General features: G+C 48.6%; 1 protein-coding gene across 1 annotated transcript in view; it reads right to left on the bottom strand.

Annotated features, from left to right (window-relative positions):
- The window catches only part of TG (thyroglobulin), a 235,697-nt gene that overhangs the window by 183,599 nt on the left and 37,538 nt on the right, over positions 1-14,560 (bottom strand). Inside the window, exons 20-23 of the mRNA XM_043483790.1 lie at positions 14,290-14,514; positions 5,873-6,022; positions 3,613-3,783; positions 18-134 (exon numbers count right to left, since the gene is read on the bottom strand). Coding sequence (XP_043339725.1) covers positions 18-134; positions 3,613-3,783; positions 5,873-6,022; positions 14,290-14,514 — 663 coding nt within the window. The remainder of the gene's footprint in view (positions 1-17; positions 135-3,612; positions 3,784-5,872; positions 6,023-14,289; positions 14,515-14,560) is intronic.

Raw genomic sequence — 14,560 nt, 5'->3', positions numbered from 1 at the left:
CCCCCATCGCCCCTCACCTGCCAAGCACTGCGTCAGTGAGGACTCAGAACCGGGAACTTCAGGCCTGACCATCACAGCCGCGTCAGCACTGAAGATCACCTTAGATTCTGAAAGCTTCTCAAATTTCCGCATCACTGAAATGTAAGCATATCCGTGAAATTTGACTCTGAAGAGTCTGGGGTCTCTGCAGAGAAGCCAAAAGGAGCTTTAGGTCAAGAAATCACTTCCCACCCATTGCTTATGCTCACACGGGTGCTCCAAAAAGACAAATTCCCTTTGAAGGGTAATTCCAGAAGCTGCCTCATAGCTAATACTGACAGCTATAGCTCATCATGTCTCCTTTTTTTCCATCTCATTGTCTGAAAGTAAGAAGAATATTTAATATATGTTAATCCTCACAACTCCTTTTTTCACATTGATACTGATTTTCTACATTAATTTATATTTCCTGTCCTTATCTTTGAATGCTAATATCTCATAATTATTTTATTTATAATTATACAAATAAAATATTTTATTTATAATGATATCTCACGTTTATTGTCAAACAACTTGACCTCTTTCTGGAAAGAAAAATTATTTTTAAAAGATAAAACACGTGCACATGGGTTCGTGTAAGTCTGAATATGCACCATGTGGCTCAGACATTTTTATGATAGCATTTGTCTAAATGATACGTTAGCATCTGTTTTCCCAGCTACCGTCAGCACACCTGAGCTCCTATCTGTCACAATGACACAGTCACGAGTTCACGGAACTAGGCAAGAGAGGAGAAAGAAATAAAATTTCTCAAGGCTATGAAACTTGGAACTCACCCTTTACCAAGCAAAAAAAAAAAAGCATGGCAAGTTACTAGCTCTCTAGGAATGAAACTCATTTTACAAGCCAAAATGCTCAAAAGCACTAATATTTTGCAGGTAACTATAAAAAAATAAGCCCTGAAGTACATGAGTACTGATTTTTTTTGAAGATGTGGTGATAAATAGGTATGAATCAGACACAACCAAGCAACTAAGCCCAACACATGTAAGCCCTCATCCTCACACACATCCATTGCTTTATTTCTTTTCATTTATTTTTATTTGTTGGAGGCTAATTACTTTACAATATTGTAGTGGTTTTTGCCACACATTGACATGAATCAGTCATGGATTTACATGTGTTCCCCATTGCTTTAAAAATGAGATCGTGTCTGGGTTGATTTTCATCATGTCAGTATATTCAAGGCCATCCTAAGCAATCTGTTCTCAGTTTTCAAAATAAGTGTAGGGGGAAAAAAAGTGTATTTGGAGTGGGAATGGGAGAGGGGAGTATTAATATAGTAGAAATGACAGGCGTTAAGCCTTTGGAAACTTTGATGCGAAAAACTCTCATTTTACAAAGTGGCCCTCATTGATCTTAGAAGTGGCCAAGTTCATATGCTTAGTCCATAATCAGCCCTTTCCATCTCCTCCTTTCTTCTTTATTTTTTGTACTCCTTAATATTTTGTTTATAGGGACCAGAAGCTCCAATCCAGCAAATACCATCTTATACTCAGCACAGTGTCCCTAAGGCTTGGTTGGTGTGGACAAGAAGCTCACAGCCTTCTAGGAGACTAAATAAAATTTGAAGTTTTTCAGTTTCCAATTAAATTAGTCTCAGGAGCTGTAAATGTGGTAAGTTTAGCACTTCAATTAGAGAATCGGCTGATTTTCACCTAAGAGACACCACAGTGATGGAGATCTCGACATTGCAGAGCTCTAAGAAAAAACTCATTGACAAAGAGACTAGAAACAATCTGTGAACTGAGTTACCAAAGAGTCCATGGAATATTGAGTTAGTATGCAGATGTATACATCCTCTTGTTGTTACATCCCACATGCCTTATAGTTGATTACAAATTTACATATGTAACATATTTACAGATGTCTTGGGAAAAGGATTAAAGGTCAGCATCAAGGCACACACTCTATTTGGTCACACAGCTATTTCCAGCTGGTGAAACTGGCCACAGGAGTTCAGATGGTGGGAAAATCCCCTTCCTTTAGGTGCCCTTTAGGAGATTGATCTGATCATGCATGCTCAGTCGCTCAGTCGTGTCCAGCTCTTTGTGACCCCATGGACAGTAGCCCGCCAGGCTCCTCTGTCCATGGGATTGTTCTGGCAAGAATACTGGAGTGGGTTGCCATTTCCTCCTCCAGGGGATCCTCCCAACCCAGAAACCTAACCTGTGACTTCGGCATCTCCTGCATTGGCAAATGGACTCTTTACCACTGAGCCACCTAAGAAGCCTAAGTTCTGAAGAAGCCCAGATAATTAGAGCCATTCATTCATTGTGTCTCCAGTATTCTTGCTGAGTAAGTTTGGAGCTTTGCACAAGAAGCCAGAGATTCTGAGGACCTATCTGGAGGCTATTCCTACAGCACCTCAGGGAGGCGTCATCAAAGTTGGCAAAGCTGAGCCGTGTTCCTTGTAAACATTTCTGATGCCACTGATTGAAACGGCCTTTCTGCTCCAGATGAATGCAGGCCAGAGTGAGCCAGGAAATGTTTTAAAAGTATGCATTACAATCCACACAGCTGAGCTGGTAGTAGAGATGCAAAGAGGGCTGGAGTTAAGATGCGAGCACCCAGAACAGCAGTCATCACCACGGTCCTTGGGCAAGTGGCCTTCCTCTCCCTCATTTGTAAAGGACAGTAAAGATCTGCCTAACTGAGTCCTTAAAGCTCTGACTGTCCTTAAAGCTCTAACTCCCCGACTGCTATTTCTGCCCAAGAGGACGGATTATGGAAAAAAGTCATAAAGATTTTCACTGGATTTGCCGTGAGATTTTATCCATGGACATGAAAGTTTGTTCATGGACACACATGCACAAATCCTTGGCATTTATCAGTTCTTTGCTAAGTCATTTCATCTCCATTTTGCAGATGGGGAAACTGTTGAAGGTAAGTGACTTGCCCAGCATTACAAGACCCGTAAAGGGCACCATTGGGATTAAACTAGTTCTGCGCCCCGTCCCATTATACCTAGGACTGTAGGACACCTGTCCGTTCACCCAGGGCTTTGTATCCATTATCTCATCGAAGAGCTGGGCTCAGTGAACATTTGTCGTTTTCACAGGATGATATTGACCCTCACTGTGTCTCAGGAAGTGAGCAGGAGGCTGCCGGGGTGATGAGGCTCAGAGAAGTTGAGCAATTTGCTCTGGGTCACCCAGCAAGTAAGTTCGGGAAGCAGGACTGGCCCTCGGGTCTTCCCCTAACATCCCACTGAGGGAGAAACACTGACCACTTTTGGGGGGAAAGCTGCCCACAAGAAAGGAAACCTCAGCAGATGAATGACTTTTAAATTCATTTCTCACGAGGCTGAGTACTTAGGGGTGAGGTTTCATGATGTCGGAAATATTTTTTATTTTTCCAATGATTAAAAGAGAGAGAGAGAAAGAGCAAAACAATAATAATTTTTGGATCTGGGTGATGAATATTTTTTCATCCTACTATTCTTTCAACACCTACATAGTTTAGAAGTGTTCAAAATAAAAGGTTGGGGACAAACACATCTTGCGTGTCTCTCCCATTTTAGAAAGCCCGGTGGGATTACATGCCCTGTCCCCAGGAGTGGCCTGCACGTACTTAGACACTGGGCGTCCACCAGCGGGGCCTCGGCCTCCGTCCAGGGCAGCCTCCGCCCCTCGCCATCCACGCAGAAGGCCTTCCCGCTGGTCCTGTCCCTCTGGCTGGCTCGGTACTGGCCATCCTGGTCACACTGCAGGCCCACCTCATTCTTCTGACAGTCGGTGACACCTGGAACCAAAGATGAATACAACCATCAGTGACGTTGGGACTTCCCTGGTGGTCCAGTGGTTAAGACTCCATGCTTCCACAGCAGGGGGGGTATAGGTTCAATCCCTGGCTCCGCATGGCCAAAAAAAACTATCAGTGTTGTGCTTCTGGGGTCCCCTATTTGCCCGGCTTCCAGTCTTTGATCAGACATCCAAGTCCCATGTCTGAGCCAGACACACTCCCCCAGCTTCAGACTTGTCAGTGTCCCCACCCTGACAGAAGGACAAAGTCTGGGCTCACCTTTAGGCCACTAGGGCCTCTGTGACCTGGACCCGCCCATCTGACCCTCCATCTGCACCTGTGTGTCCACATCAGTGGGTACCACCAGCTCTGATACCATTTTCTGGACTCCGACTCTGCCCCCTGGTTCTTCTCCTGGTGCCCAACTCTCCCCGGTTCTCGGGGAGTTAACTCTTTGCCACACAGTCCTCATTTCCTCAGGGGAGTCCCTTGACGTCCCTTGACGCCAGAGTGTCACACGCTGTCCTCTGGACCCGCATCTCTGCTCAGAGCCAGAAGCGTGGTGATTATGGCCACCAGTCTGCGGAAGGACTGGTTCGCAGCTGTCTGCCTCCCTCCCCAGCGGGCAGGGACCTCACCTGGTTCTGCTTCCTGTTATTCCCAGTGTCTTGCTCAGCACCTGACATGTAATACAAGCCCCCCTGCCCGCCCTGGGCTTTGATACTGTGGTTTATAATAAGAAATACGTATCTGGTCTTAATCCGCCATGCCTGGAAGTGGACGTTCAGAGAAAGAAGGTAACTCGGCCGAGGTCACAACAGGAGGAGGGAGAGTGGGGAGCAAAGGGGAGCAAATGCGTTTGGGGCGGGGGTCCCGAGCCCCTGCCTCCTGCTCAGCTGCCCACCGCGTGTGTATGCAGCACGCCCTCCACAAACAAGGAGGAGCGCCTAGCAGGGAACCCCTTCCCAGAAAGGATCCCTTGGGCCATGTGACAGCGCCTCACGTCATCCCAAACTGCAGTGACTAGAGCCACGTGTGGACGTCAAGGACGCTGTGTTCCCGGGGAAGAATCTCTTCTCTAGAAGGGATGCCTGACTTCCAGCCTCGGGAATTCCTCTGACTTCTACTTCCTTGGATATACCGCCCTATTTCCACTGCTCTCCTGACCAAAGAAGACCTCCTCTATCACAGAAGGGGACTTGATCTCTTTTGATTAATTATTTTACAACTCCAAACACGACTCAGATTTCAAATAATAGTAGCCACGGTTGCCTCACGTTGACACCATTTCAGACTACCATGAAAAGATGTGCAACGAGGCAAGTTATGGGTCCCTGCGAGGGAAAACCCGACCCTCCCCAGGTGACTGTTAAGTAAATAGACCGAGTGAAATCACATGACATACGGGAAGGCCACCGTGCACACAGACCCGACAGATCCATGGGCCCAGAAAGGGAATATGAGCTACACGGTGGTGGTGACTATAGGTGGAAAACATCTTCCACTTCTAAATCTGATAACATTGACTTACAAAAATCGGAAGTTTCAGAATCAGACAATACCAAGATCAAAGGCCAGTTATGTCACTTTTTGAGCGACTTTCACACTAGCTGAGCGACTTTAGCTAAGTTTCATCAGATGAGTCTTGGCTTTCTTAAACATAAAAGTTGAACTCATAATGTTTATCTGAAAGGATAATTGGGAGGATTGACTGAGACAACACTAGTGAAATGTCTGGCCTAGGTCTCAATGCAACAGAGGCATTCAAAGGTGGTGCCCCTTTGATTATGCTATGGACACAGTGGTGCTCAAGAGTGGGCAATTTTGCCCCACACTTAAGAGATTCTTGGCATTGTTTGGAGACAGGTCGGTTGTCACAATTTGGTGTGCGTGAAGGAGGTGCTTCCAGCATCTGATAGGTAAGGACCAGTGATGCTGCTAAATAAACATCCTCTCACGCAAGGGACAGCCCTCCCAAATGAAGAACTGTCTGTCTCCAGATTTCAGGAGTATCAAGGCTGAGCTGTCTTGATGTATTCACATAGCACTGTAGGGCTTCTCTTTCATGGCAGGACCCGTGAGGACTTACAGTGAGTCTGGCTGAAAGCTCCAGCATAAACGGTAGTTCTGCCCTCAGGACAGGGGACACAGGCCAGGCTCCCTGCCTGTTCTTGGTAGAATCCAGCAGGACAGGGAATGCACTGCTCATCCTGAAAATAGCTTCCTTCCGGACACTTGACTAGAAGAGATCAACAGAGTAACAAGGTTAAAAAACAAGACACCTACTGTACAATGACAACCTCAGAATGCATTGGATCTGTGAAATTCCAAAATGAGACAAGAACTCATTCATTTAGCAAACGCCCACTAGGAATGCACTGTGCATGAGGCTGCAAGAGTGGAGGATAAGCTGTGAAGAAGGTCCACAAGGTTCCTGCTCTCCAGGAGCTGATGGGCTGGTAGGATGAGAGGGTGTCTGACAAGAATGTCAGATGTGAGTGAGGGGAAGCAGGAGCAGAGGGCATGATAGTGAGGAAGGCCCCTCTGAGAGACGACTTGTGAGACCTGATGGGTGAGGAGTACCCCAGGCAAGGATGCAGAAGAGAATTTTAGACAGAGGAAACAGCAAGTGCGAAAATCCTGAGGCAGGAATGAGTTTGGATTCTCCAAGGAATGGAAAGAGAAAAGCCAAACAGAGCCAGCTACTGAGTTAGAGCTTAGTGGAGAAAGAGAAGGGTGTCATGAGATGAAGTTGGAGAACATCCTTAAAGATGAGCACCCATCCTTAGGTTGCCATGGGAACGTGGTGGAGAACAGTGCGGGGTGCAAACTTTGGGATCAGACAGACCCAATAAAGCCCCCCTCCTCCCTGTGCCTAAATGACTGTGGGCTTCTCTGAGGCTGCATTTTCTCCTCCATGACATTTTATTGTTGCTTATTCACTAAGTCATGTCCAACTGTTTGCAACCCCATGGACTATAGCCCGCAAGGCTCCTCTGTCCATGGGATTTCCCAGGCAAGAATACTGGAGTGGGTTGCCATTTCCTTTTCCAGGGGAATCTCCTTGACCCCAGAATCAAATCCATATCTCCTTCACTGGCAGGCAGATCCTTTACCAATAAGCCACTGGAAAGCCCTCTCTGTAAAATAAGGATTCATTATATTATCCCACTGGAGTGCAGTAGTGATGTGCAGAAAGCATGTACCATAATCCAGACTCACAGGTGCCCAGTCTACAGGTGAGGGAGTTGTTCCTTATACCTCAACTCCTGCTCTCTCTACACAGGGTGCCCTCCCTCCGTGGGGTGATCTCAACCGCTCAGCACCATCTCACTCCACTCACATGGCCTCTTCCTCTGAGTCACTCAGTGATGGCGGGGCTCAGACCTGGGGCGTGAGATGCCCGGGGCACGGGATCGACAGAGGCACTAACGGTCAGGGTGTTGAGGCTCTGATTTCTCAGAGACCCCAGGTGTGACCCTGGGAGTGGGGACCGGCTCCTGTCGGCACCCTGGATGCCTCCCTCCACTCCTTCGCTTCCTGCCTGTGCGCCCCTGTCTGTCTGTAGACTCTCAGGGCCTTCTGTCCCTCTGGCTCTAACACTCGCAGCCCTTCCTACTGTGCTTCCTCCAACAGGACACGAGCTGGGAAACAGAAACCCAATCTGGACAGATGCCCGTCTCATAAAGGTTCTAAGTTGGCGTCCAAGAGCTCTGCTCTCCGGCGAGGGTATGAACTTGGCCACACTGTTTTGGAAAGCTCAGACAAGAGATGGGAGAAAGAGGTTCCCACTTGCCTTTTTTCTTGGTCCAGGGTGGTGTTCCTGAGTTTGTCAAGTAACTTCTGGAAGAAGTGAGCTGTTACTCAGGGAGGGTGGGAGTCAGAAGCATGCCTGCTCTTGGGAGCACTGTCCCAGTGCCTCATGCGCCTCTGTGTACGCACTGCATGTACATCACCTCCCCACGTACAGGAGTTCGCATGTTACGCCCATTCCACAGATGAGAAAGCTGAGTCTCAGGACATCCATGCATGATGCCCCTTTGCCCACTGTAAAGGACAGTGGGGAAGTAAAATTATAGACTATGCCAAGCTCACTGCCAGACGCTTCACTGTCACCACCTTATGGAAAAGGCATTAGCACCGTTCTGGTCTGGAGAAAACTGATGTTCAGGGTCAAGTTCAACCAGGCAGCGAGGTGATACGGGGGGGATCTGAGTCCCATTCTCGCCAAACCAAAGCCTCTTCTCCACCCACCAATTCAGCCACCTTCTTTTGACGAAGAAATGAAGCCCATACGTGTGGGACCTGCTAGAACAGAGCCCGCGTGGATCTGACAGCTACTCTCCCGTGTGTTCATATGCGTGTAGTGTTTCTGAGTAAATCAGAAACCCAGGCCCATCTTGGAAACAGAGCGCTGTGTTTTCCGGCCTGCCCGGCTCCATGCACACCCTCGCTCAGAGGGGAGTTTCGTTACTTCTATGAGTCACATTGTTGATCATCTCTAGTATTTTTACCTCCCTGCTGGGGCGTTTTTTTTGTTTTTTTTTTTTTTTTAAAGCAGTCTCCAAGTTCATTGCTGAAGGAAAACAAAACCTGTGCAGCCAGCCTGAATTGCTGCCTCCAAACCCCAGGTGCAAGCAAAGGGGCAGGAAAATGAAAGCTGAGATCTTTGCTGCCACAAACTTAAGGCCTCTCGACCACGCACAAGGAAACCGTGTTGTGTTTCTCTCCATCTCTGACGTCAAGTGTCTTTTCCACCCAAACGAACCCTTGTATACATCACAGTGAGCCTCCTCCTCCAGCAAGTGGGTCCTCTTCACAGAAACAATTGGGTGTTTATCCTTCACTTAAATCCCCCCATGGAACTTGCTGGAAAACCCCTGCAGCCTCAGTTCCCTCCTCCATAAAATGAGGCCATTTGGCCTATCTGAGTTTTTGAGTTTCACTAAGCTTTGGGGTTATGCCATCCCTCCTGCCAACCGGATCCCAGGGTCCCCAAATAAGGCAGCCACATTTGTGCTGAAGAAAACTACCTGAGGACAGGGAGCGTCCTTCCCTCCTTAGCCTGCTTTGCTCAAGCCCACCCCTGGCCTGGCCCTGTCACTCTCCAACTTAAAAGTTCCCCATTGGGGGACCCCACCAGACCAGGCCCCTTGCTGTGCCCCCAGGCCCCTCTACGCTGGTCCCTGCCGACCACTCCGGCTCAATCTTTTGCCACGTTCCCCACACCCCCCATTCTCCAACTGCACGAACCATGTGCACGGGCCCCATAAAAGCCACAGCACTTCCTAACTGCCTGCTTTTCCACTAATCTCCATTTCTGGAATGTCCATCACTTTAGCAGGCTCAACACAGGGGCGCACACACACATACACACACACCACTGCTTGTCTGCTCTTATCCAAGCAGCAATTTCTACTCACCTGTATGACTTCACACCAGCCTTCGCTAGCCCGGCAAGCCTTCTCTGACTGCCCTGACTGTGATGCAAAAGGCTTTTCACATGATATTTTAGCTGTCTTTTCACTTAACCTCACCTCAGCTAGACTATGAGCTCTTTGAAAGTGGGGCCATGACTTTTGCTTCACTGAGTATTTCACATTATGTGTTTGACACATAATTGCATTTTGAAAGTTTGGATGGGATGGTTGAAAGGATGGAAAGATGGATGGATGGAAGGATGGACGGATGGATAGAGAGATAGAAGGAAGGAAGAAGGAGAGAGGAAGAAAGAGGAAGGAAGAAAGGAAAGGAGGAATGGGGGAAGGAAACAAGACACAACTTGTTACTTTAGAAAAAAAATCCATGGAGAACAAGCTCTATAATAAGAACTTGCAGTGCATGAGTGAGCAAATGTTGTCCAGAATGGAAATAGAAAATCCAGACAGTTTCCCTGGGACTCTCCTTTAATGGGCCAATTTGGCATGAAGACTGCCTGCAGGTAATTCTGAGGGAAAGCCATTTGGCTGGCTTTGAGGCAAGAGGTTGAATGTAACTGACCCCATGGGAGTTGCAAACAAGCCTCCCGCTCCCGCAACAGGTACTGCATAGGTCAAGACAGCCCTGCCTACCGGACTAAGGGGAGGCAGACATTCCCATTGGTCCCCCTGAGTCACTCCCCTCCCAGGGGACCATCCAGATTAGCCCCCCAAGACAGCACACAGAAACCTTGCTTTATCTCCATAAGACAATGCTCTGCTTGTAGCCTCGCAGCTGTGTTCCAGATGTGCTTCAGAAGGGAAAAGAGTCAATTAGAATAGATTGAGGGATCAGAGGGCGTGATTTCACCAAGAGCCCTTGTTGAGAAGGGAGACTTGTGAATCGGAGGACAGAACAAAAATTATGGAACCAGCACAGCTGAGTTGAAATCTCACATAGCCAATTGACAACAAAACCACCTGTTGAAGTTTCACTATGTGTGAATCGGCATGCTTTGTATCGATTATATTCTGCTATGCAAATTGCAACCCTCCATGAAATAGATATCACTGTCCCTGGTTTCCAGATGATGCCTAGTGAAGATGGGCAGTGTCCCAAGAACCCACACTGCGGAAGTGGTGGAACCGTGGCTTGAACCCAGATCCATCTGACTTAAAAGACTTCCAACTTCCTGACACTGTCAATTGTATTCCCCCCACTGCTTTGTCCATCCCACGGCATTAAAGATACTGAACTCTCTGGACCAGAGCAATGCAGAAACTCATTAGAGGATGGATGCTATCACAGATACTGGAAAAAACCTGGGGCTTTTGGTACTGCTTTTGTGAATTCCATTCTGGACCTTTCTGAGCATTTGGAGTAAGGGGTAGGGATGAATGGTGTGCTCAATAATTCTTTGTGAATCAGTAAAAAGCTGCCCCAGTTGACAAACAGAATGCAGGTTTATATAGAGCTAAGATGGGCAGACTGCAGCCTTCGGGGCAAATACTGCTCACCTTCTGTCTGGCAAATGAAATTTTACTAGAACACAGCCTTTTTCTCCCCACTATGGATGACTTGAGTCCTCGAGACCAAAAGAGAATGGTTTGCAAAGCCTAAAAGACTTGCTTTGACTCTTTACAAAAAAAGGTGGCCACCTCCTGGAGTAATTGCAGCCCCAGCCAGACCTTTCACTCGGCCCCTTCCCCAGGCCCACCCTGGGGCTCCCACTCTCTGGAGCCCGGTCACCCCAGGCCAGGTTCTGATTCCCGGTCCCTCACTGCTCAACACCCAACAGGAAAGTCCACCTGCGCTCCTGGTTCATCTTTTCTTCCCATCTCCTACTTGACTGTCTGTCCTGGGAGACAAGAAATGCTCATCTAACCATCAATCAAGGTCCCTAGAGAAAACCTAGGCCCAGATTCCAGGCCACCCCCTTTATTTTACATGAAGGAAATGGGGAGCTGGCACTTGGCTGGCCCCTCTCACCATCTCCGGCCGCCCCGCCTCTTGGCTCCGTGTTCCAGAGGGGACACCCGGGGCCACTGAGCCTCAGAGTGGGCTCAGACTCCCTCATCAACACCACCTGGGGTGGCTCTAAAAAACACCCTCCTCCCAACATACACACACACTCACACTCACTCTCACATACACACCGACATACACACTCTTTCTCACACATACACACACCCGCAATCACACATACACACATTCACACACACCCACACATACACACACACACACCACACTCATACACACACACACCCAGACAATACACACACTCACACACTCTGTCACACATATGCACACACTCACACACTCATACACACATGTAAATGTACACACACACACTCTCACACACACACTCACACACTCACAGACACACACACACTCAGACATACACACACTCAGACATACACTCATACACACCCAGACATACAGACACTCACACACTCTCTCACACACACACTCACACACTCTCACACACACACACACAATACACATATGTACACACACACTCTCACGGACACACTCACACACTCACACACACTCTCTCACACACACTCACACACTCTCACACACACACTCACAACACACAGATGTACACACACACGGACACACACACTCACAATACACAGATGTACACACACACTCTCACGGACACACTCACACACTCACACACACACTCACAATACACAGATGTACACACACACTCTCGCGGACACACACACTCTCACACAGACTCTCTCACACATACTCACACACTCTCACACACACACTCACAACACACAGATGTACACACACACTCTCATGGACACACTCACACACTCTCACACACACTGTCTCACACATACTCACACACTCACACACACACAATACACAGATGTACACACACACTCTCACAGACACACTCACACACTCTCACACACACACTCACAACACACAGATGTACACACACACTCTCATGGACACACTCACACACTCTCACACACACACTCACAATACACAGATGTACACACACACTCTCTCACACACTCTCTCACACACACACACACTCACACACACTCCAAGTCTTTGGCAGTGGAGCCCAGGGCCCTTCACAGCGAGCCTGAGAACCCACTGCCAGGTGCTGCAGAGACCCCCACTGCAGTGACTCTGCTTCACCCACCCTGGGGGGGTGCCACCATCCACACCTGCTTCTGCTTCTTGTCCTCTTTGTTTGGGCAGCTCTGCGAGGTGGGAGGATCATGAAGGCTGGTCCCGGAGGACCTAGGGTGACTCATCCACAGAGAACCAAACCTCTCCTTTGAGTCAGCCCTGCAGACCCATGACCTCACCTCATCTGGGCCTCCACCCCTTCACCTGTCAAGTGAGGAGATGACCTGCCACCGGGGGAGATTGTGATGGCTAAGTATTTGTGACAATGTCTCATCAACTCAAGGTTCTCTGTAAATATTAGCAAGAACTGTTGTCTCTGGTCTCTGTGTTGAGTTAGCAGCATGTGATATCTAGTGTGGAGCTTAGAACTTGGCATGGATTTCAAGAAAGGAGAGGCCTTGTAGCTTTTGTGTGGCAACCAATATAAATAGTGGAAAAATAAATAACTGAGAAACATCTTCTCTCTCTTCAGCTCAATAAAAAGCCTCTGTGTCTCATGTCATGTGGGAGGCAGGCTTCCAACTGTGAGACCCTGGAAGCTTCGGTAGCAGATGGAACAATGCCCCCAAAGAGGTCCACGTCCTAGTCCCTGGAAACTGTAAACACGTGAGGTCATGCGGCAAAGGGAGTCTAAGGCTGCAGATGGAAATAAGGTCTCTAGTCAACTGGCCTTAAAAGAGGGAGAGTTTGCTGCATTATCCAGCTGTGTGTAGTCACACAGACAGCTGATTCACTTTGCTGTGCAGCAGAACTAGCACAACACTGCAAAACAATTACACTCCAATAAAATAAAATTAAAAATAAATATAAACAAAAAGAAATGAAAGAAAGGACTTCCATGGTGGTACAGTGGATAAGAATTCACCTGCCAACACAGGGGACATGGGTTCGATCCTTGGTCCAGGAACATTCCACATGCCAAGGAGCAACTAAGCCCATGAGCCACAACTGCTGAAGCCTGTCTGTCCTAGAGTCCGTGTTCCACAACAAGAGAAGCCGCCGTAGTGAGAAGCCCGGACACCACAAGGAAGAGTGGCCTTCACCCGAGCAACCAGAGAAAACCCACGTGCAGCAACGAAGACCCAGCACAACCAAAGATAAATGAATGGATAAGTTTCCAAGGGAGCTGTCATGGCAGAGGAACGGCCTGAGAAGTGCAGCACTTCCAGCTTTGGAGAAGAAGGAAGGAAGCCAAGGGCCGAGAAATGTGGGCACCTTCTAGAAGCTGGAAAACAATCAGGAAACTGATTCCCTCCCAGGGCCTCCGGTAGGAATGCAGCCGGACGACACCTGGATTTGGGCCCGTGTGAGAATTCAAACCTACAGAACGGCAGCATAATAAGTGGGTGTTGTGTTAAACCACGATGCTTGCGGCCATGTGTTATAGCAGCGACAGGAAACGCACAAAGCTTCCATTCCGGGAGCCAGCAGGCACGGGCTAGTGAGGGTGCTTCCAAGGCTGCTCGTGCGTCAAGCCAAGAACAGCCCCATGACCTCCACCAGGACTCACCACCCCCAAGCTGCCGTGCCCTGGGCTGATCGCTGGCCATCCGGGGATGGTGGTGAGAAAGGTGCTGCTGCAACCAGACTGGGATAAGTCACAGAGCACACACAGGGTGGACGTCGGCCTTCTCCACAAACACAGTGCAACCCAGGCTGCAGGTTTGTGCTCGGCAAGAGCAGAGAGGATGGATAACCCCAAACACGGGACTGCTTCCTTCTCCATGCTGCTCCCAGTTTTAGCTACTATCCGGTGGGCGATAGCTATATGCCCATGCATACAGCTGGACATCTGAAATGCTTCCACTGAATAAATAAATGAAGGGTTCCCCACTCTGCATGTCAGCATAACTTCCCTCAGGGCTCTGTGGCCATCCCCCCAGTGGCATGGCCCAGTAACAGCGGTCCAGCGAGACAGGAGACACCTACCACACCCCAGTGCATCCTGACTGGCATTGCTGGTGGTCACGACTCGGCCGAATCCTTCCAGGCACCCAAACTGTGTCCTGGGAGAGGTGCCAAAGCGGTCCCCTTGGAGGAAGCGGATGGAGGTATCTGCTGAAAAAGTCTTAGAATCCAGATGAAGCTGGAATGTTCCACTCTGGATCAGATCTGCAAATCGCCCAGCAAGATACTTGCCTGCCAAGGCCTCCTCTGCAAGACAAGAGGAATCAGGAGTGTCACATCACTGTTCCCGCTG

Source organism: Cervus canadensis, chromosome 12, assembly GCF_019320065.1.
Source record: "Cervus canadensis isolate Bull #8, Minnesota chromosome 12, ASM1932006v1, whole genome shotgun sequence".
NCBI lineage: Eukaryota > Metazoa > Chordata > Mammalia > Artiodactyla > Cervidae > Cervus > Cervus canadensis.
The sequence above is the reverse complement of the archived record's forward strand: the minus strand, read 5'-3'. Positions and strand labels throughout refer to the sequence as shown.